The sequence below is a fragment of the Condylostylus longicornis genome, unplaced genomic scaffold (genome assembly GCF_029603195.1).
Source record: "Condylostylus longicornis isolate FDR11 unplaced genomic scaffold, ASM2960319v2 ptg000023l, whole genome shotgun sequence".
In the NCBI taxonomy this organism is placed as follows: domain Eukaryota; kingdom Metazoa; phylum Arthropoda; class Insecta; order Diptera; family Dolichopodidae; genus Condylostylus; species Condylostylus longicornis.
In genome coordinates this window covers 818,701-825,452 of record NW_026577992.1, presented here as the reverse complement: position 1 = coordinate 825,452, position 6,752 = coordinate 818,701, and the positions used below count along the sequence as shown (strand labels likewise).

Sequence of the window (6,752 nt, the reverse complement as noted above, 5' to 3'; positions counted from 1 at the left end):
TTTTTAGGCGAACGCTCGACTACTTGAGCTACTGTCCATTTCAAGAAGAAATTCTTCAGCAGAAACAGAATTGCCTTGGTTTAAGAGTTTAAAAAATTTATTTAAGCAATTTTTTATAATTTTTTCTTTTTTTTATAAAATGTAGTCTTTACATTTTTTGTGTTTTGTTTTAATAAATATACAAAATTTTATAACTCAATCACTTTTAGAGATAAACGTTTATCGTAAAAATAAAAATCACAAAATTTTTTAATAAAAATTTAAATTTTAATCAATAAAATCAAGTCGCATTAAAAATGATAAAATCGTACTAATTTTCCCCTTACCGAGTCCTATAACGCCAAAATACACCAAATATAATATGCCTGGTTCTTAAGAAATAATTATAATGAACCATCAAAAAAGGCGAATGTATAACCCTATTTAAATTTATTTTCGTTAGAATTCCATGCAACAATAATGTAAAACCTTTAGAAATATTAAAAAAACTAAGAGAAAAAGAATTGATCTGTACAACTGTAATGATATAGTAAATACGTTTAGAAATCAAAAAATTTGGAATCAATATTGTTTAAGTAATTTGTTTGTTTTAACAATTGTAAGTCAAAAATAGCATTTTATTTTAGGAAATTTTTTATTTCAAGAGTTTTTTTTATTTTCATAATAATTGAATAAAGCTTTAGAAATTATTGTAAATCATTTTGTTTCAAGAACCTTATTAGAGAGTCATAAGAAATCACAAGGGAGATTATGGGATTACTGCTTGTGATTATACATTTGAAAATCTTATTTCATAATTATTCTAATTATGTTATGTTAGAAATAGAGATGCGATTTATATAAAAATGAAAGAGAGACCAGTGATTTCAAACATTTTATGTACAATATTTATCGGAGAGATGAATGAACCCAATAGGTTATAATTGCAATTATTCAAGGATGGTATTTGAAATAATTTGCGATTGTAATATGAAAAAATTTTATTTACAAAAAATTCCATACACTTTATGAACATTTTTAATTTTAGTAAAGTTCCTTTACGCGCCCGTTTCCTTAATTTGATTTGTTTAATAAATTATGAATGAAAGTCTCAACTAAAAATAAATATTGTAATACTATTCGAAAATTTTTAACAATACTTGGTTTTTTTTTATCTTTTTTTTTTATGTTATATGGAAACTTTTGTAACATGGGTTCGAAAATAAATGAACATAAAACCAAACATGAAAAATTTCGCTGGAAAACCATTATTTTTATATTCTAAATACATATAATAAATATAAGGTATATGTAGATATATTTCTATAAAAATGTGTGTACCTTCATTTTTCATACCACACCGAATACGAGAAAATAAAAAAGAGAGAAAAAAAAGAATAATTGCTAGGAGATATTTTTTATTTTCTTTTATGTTTTTTTGTTTGTTGTTTGTTTTTTTTTCTGTGGTAAAATAAAAATCCTTTTATGCAACAAAACATAAATAAAAAGGACATTATCCTCTGTGACAGGCAAAGCGATAACAGAAAAATTATCCTTGTTAACGATAATTTCAAATTGAAATTGCAAAAAGGATAATCTTTTCATTTATTTAGTTTAGTTTTTTATTTCACATTTTTTTTCTTGCTGTTCATTTTTTCTTTCTAATTTTTGTTTTCTTTTTTATTTTGTAAATGTTTTTCACATCTTTTTTATTTAATTTTCTTCAAACATTTGTCATTTTTCGCGATTTTTTTTGTTTTTTTTTTTTAAAACAGAAAAGAATTATAATAGATAAAATTTAATTTTCATTTAAGTCCTTGATTTTTAGTTGTTTTTGTTTTTTTTTTTTGAAAAAACTAAAATGAAATATGTAGGTATACGAGAATTTTTTTAGAAAAAAAACGTAGATTAAAAATTTTTCAAATTTAAGTTGTATTTAATTTTTCTGATTACTAAAGCAATTTTTTTTTGGTATTTCTTAATTTTAGGAACCATATTCAGGCTTTTTTCTATTGATGTCGTTCTATATTGACGCTAGAAGATGTTATAAAATAACTTGGGTTTGAGTATCTTATTTTGTTCTTTAATTATTGTATAATTTAATTAAATATTATTGAACACTATTGATAATTTTATATTTTTCTGAGTCAAGATTAATTTTGCAATCGATTATAAGAAAATAGAAGTCAAAGCGATTCGAATTTTAAATGCGAAAAAGTAACGAAGCTAATTGAGTAAGGTCATGTATAAATTCATTTTGATGTTTTTTAATTTATTTATTTATCAATTAATTTCAGACGATTTATAAAAATTGTGTTTAAGAAATTAAAAACTGCAAACTAATCTTACAACTAATTTTTATACTACTAATTAATACTACTAATATACGTACATTAATTTCTAAAATTTTTTAAATGCTTTAAAAGCTTATTTTTAAATTCATTTAATTTTTTACGATTTTTTATGTCATCTGGCAAGGTGTTGTACATCCTTATTGCACTGCATTTCAATCCATTTAATTTCATACTTAACGTGGCCTTAGGAACTATTAGACGCCCTCTATTTCTGGTGTTATAGTCACGTACGGTGCCTCTGGTTGGGATTGATAATGTTGATTTCGTTTGCTTGTTCATGAACTTGTATACATATTTGCACTTCTCTAGGTATATGAGTTGATTTATATCTAGCTCATTTGTTCTCCTGTATAGTTCCTTAGTATTCAGCTTCGGGTTAAAATATATAATGTTTTTAAGGTTTTGTTCATAACAGTACCCATTTGGCTAACATGGAATTTGGTACAATGACTGCAGCTGCATATGTTATAGCGTATTTTTGACAATATGTGCCCGTTATATTATATTAATTTAGCTGCTTTAACACCACCTGCCCTTTTTGTAGCCATAGTGATTGGAATAATACTTTTTTTTAATTGTTTCACATGCCTATCCTACTTCAAATGTTCATCTATAAAGATACCAAGGTATTTTATATATTCCACCCTTTGAGTTGCGACATCTCCAGCTTTTATTGTAATATCGTGGTATTTTTTTTTCGGTTTTTTAAATACCATATAATACGTTTTTTGGCATTCATAGAGAGGTCATTTCCACGAACCCAATCCATGTATACTGTAATACCTTTATTTAGAGCAGCACCCGGCAAACTATGACCCGCGGGTCACGGAGTGACCCGAAGCATGATTTTATGTTACCCGCTTCGAGTTTTTAAAGTAACTTTCCAAATCTATGTAAGAAAAATAACAAAAAATTGAACGAAATTAAAGAATTTTTTATTTTCCAAACCATTTATTGACAAACTATGATTTTTGAATTTTTAAATTCGTAGTAGCCGTGATAACTTTTATGTTGCTATGCTCAAAACAAAAAAAGAAGAAAATTAAAATACATTGAGCCCTAAGTTTCAATTGCTTTTTTCACATTTCTTTAGTTTGAAAATTTGTGTGATTCAAAAACAAATTATTTTTTTTATTTGTCTGCCTTGAGTAAGTATATAAAACAAATACATAATAGCAAAAATCTTTAACAAATATTAAAATTTTTATTGCAAGTTAATTCTCAGTAAACAAAATTTAGTGGTGGATATAATAGTTTTTTGTGATTTTAACCATGACCGAACCGAAGGCAAAGAAGATTAGATTATTTCAACAAATATGGCAAGAGAAATATGGCTGTATCGAAACTGGTGACCGTGTGGTGTGTTGCCTATGTGGAGATACAATTACCGGTCGAACTTACAATATAGAGAGGCATTTTTTTTCCAAACATGAAGCTGTAAGTGACATGCCAAAAGATGAAAAATTAGAACACATCAAGAAACACGTATTGAATTTTAATAGTCAAAAAGGGGTTTTACAGAAGTTTGTAACGCAACATCACTATTCAACAACTGCTAGCTATGCAGCAGCCCTTGCGATTGCACGCAACGGAAAACCATTTTCAGACGGTGAATATTTAAAGACCGCATTTATTGAATGCTCCGAACATCTTTTTAATGATTTTAAAAATAAAAGAGAATTCTTGGCCAGAATTAAAGAAATTCCATTATCAGCAAGAACTGTTCAGCGACGTATAAAACATATGGCTGAAGACATTGATATTCAGATCAAAACCGATTTATTATCGAGCAACGTTATTAGTATTTCCCTGGATGAAAGCAATGACATAAATAATATGGCAAGACTTGCAATTATTGCTCGATTTGCATCAATTAATTGCACAAAAGTCCAGGAGGAATTGTGCGTTCTTGCTTCAATGGATGGAACAACGAAAGGCTCTGATATTCTCATTAAAGTTCAGGAGTTCACCCAGTTTGGAAATGAGAGATTTTTGGATTTAAAAAAGAAACTGTTTTCCATAACAACTGATGGTGCTCCGTCTATGAGGGGGAAAAATATTGGATTTGTGAAATTGTTAGAAAATCAACTTGGTCGTCCTCTCTTATCTTTTCATTGCATTATACACGAGGAGAATTTATGTGCAAAGGCGTCAATGAAAGAACTTAATAATGTAATGAAGACGGTTGTTAAAATTGTTAACATAATTACAGCACGTTCTGCTTTAACACACAGACGCTTCAAATCTTTTTTACAGGAAATTGAAGCGGAGTATGGAAGTTTGCTGTTGCACTCTGAAGTTCGTTGGTTAAGCAGAGGGAAGGTACTTAATAGATTTATAGATTGCTTTGATGCAATACAAATATTTCTGGTTGAAATCGGAGAAAATTATCCCGAACTTGATGATAAGAAATGGTTCTTAAAACTTTTGTTCTTAACGGATATAATGAACCATTATAATGAATTCAACAAACGACTTCAAGGTAACGGTCATACAATTTTAAAATTATTTGAAGAATGGAAGAGTTTTTGCTCAAAAATAGTTTTATTTGAAACAGATGTAAAAACTCGTAAGTTTAACTATTTCTTACATCTTAAAAGTCAAGAAGAAAAAGGCACTATTGATGATTCCGATGTAAAGACATTTGAGTCTTATATTAATAGCATGAAAGACGAATTTGAATTTAGATTTCAAACTTTGAAAACGCACGGCCCAATGTTTACGTTTATAACGAAGCCGGATGTAGTTGATGAAACTATTTTAGAATTACAATATTTTGAGTTCCTCGAAATCACCAATTTCAGCTTAGAACTGATTGATTTGAAAAGTTTCACTTTATGGACTGATAAATTTGAAACTTTACGTCGCGATTTAGAAAAAACTGAAGACAATCATCTTGATATAATATCCACATGCTGGGCATCTCTTCCAACAAAGTTTACATGCCTAAAAAAAGTTGCATTTGCTCTTTTATCTGCATTTGGATCAAGTTATAATTGTGAACAAACATTTTCACAAATGAAGTATATATTAAATAAAAACAGGAGTAGTTTGACTACGGAGCATTCTGATGAATGTGTCCGACTTAAGGTATCAACATATGAACCAAACTTGTCCAAATTAACTGCAACAGCACAGCATCATGGAAGTCACTAATTTTGAACTTATAATATTAAATATTGGTTTTGTTATTTTTTGATTTATTTTTATTATATGTGTATTGAATTTATTTCTGTTATGTTTCTATTTATTTTAATATATAATAAATGAATTAACTTTTCGTTTAACTATTCTTTTTAATTGCTTTTTTATAAAATTGCCGCTGACCCGCTATGAGTTTAAAAAAATCTGATTTTTGACCAATTTTACCCACGACCAAAAAAGTTTGCCGACCACTGATTTAGAGTATCTTCTAATTCTCTCAAGGTTTTCGCTTTTGCAATGAAGCTTGTATCATCAGCATATATAGTGTACTTTGATTCTAAATTACAGTTAGAAAGATTCATAACATTTATAGTAAGTACAGAAGTGGCCCCAGTAAAGATGCTTGTGGTACGCCAGTATTTATGAGTAGTTCAGCACTTGTCGTATTTTTTATTCGCACACAATGTGTTCTATTCGACAAATAGCTCCTAAATAAATTATTTGCTGTACCTCGAATTCCTAAATCATCAAGAAAGTCTAGAAGATAGCTGTGATTAACCACATCAAAAGCTTTACTTAAGTCAATAAATACTCCTGCCGCATAAATACCTTCATTTAAAGTATCGTAAACATGATCTAATGTTACCGAAACAGCAGAATCGGTACCACTTTCTTCTATGAAACCATATTGATATTCGTCAAAGCCAATTGTCGTTTCTACAAAATTTCGAATTCATGTATTGATTGCTTTTTCATATACTTATTGCATTTAGTAATGATATTGGTCTATGATTTCCACAGTCCGACTTTTGTCCACCTTTGTGTATCGGTACAATTACAGCCTTTTTCAAACATTTAGGATAAATTCCTATAGATATTATTTCATCCTAATAAATAACTGTAATATCTGCACACATATCATGATTAATCAACAAAAGATTAAATTGCAGTTAATTTATGTAACAACACAAATTACAATGTTGTTTACATGCTTAAAACTGGACTAATGTTGACTATTATCGTAATTGACATTATTGATTTTACTTTTGATAGCTGAATGTGTAAATAAAAAGCTGTATGAACAAACTTATCACAAATTGTAAAATTATGCAAGTTAAAATTATTATTTTTAACAAATAATGCTGGAAGTTTTAGTTGCATGTATTGAAATTTATGAGTTATATTTGTTTGTCCTGAAATTTAGATTTATAATATTTTAAAACACAATTTTTCTGTAAAACAAATTATATAAAAAATCATGAACGAGTTTATCGT

At 28.0% G+C, this 6,752-nt stretch overlaps 1 protein-coding gene across 1 annotated transcript; it reads left to right on the top strand.

The window, feature by feature from the left end:
• Nucleotides 1–3,605: 3,605 nt before the first annotated feature.
• On the top strand, nt 3,606–5,489 carry LOC129606988 (SCAN domain-containing protein 3-like). The gene has a single exon (XM_055517660.1). It carries the CDS (start codon nt 3,606–3,608, stop codon nt 5,487–5,489), a length of 1,884 nt encoding a protein of 627 aa, XP_055373635.1.
• The last annotated feature ends 1,263 nt before the right edge of the window (nt 5,490–6,752 follow it).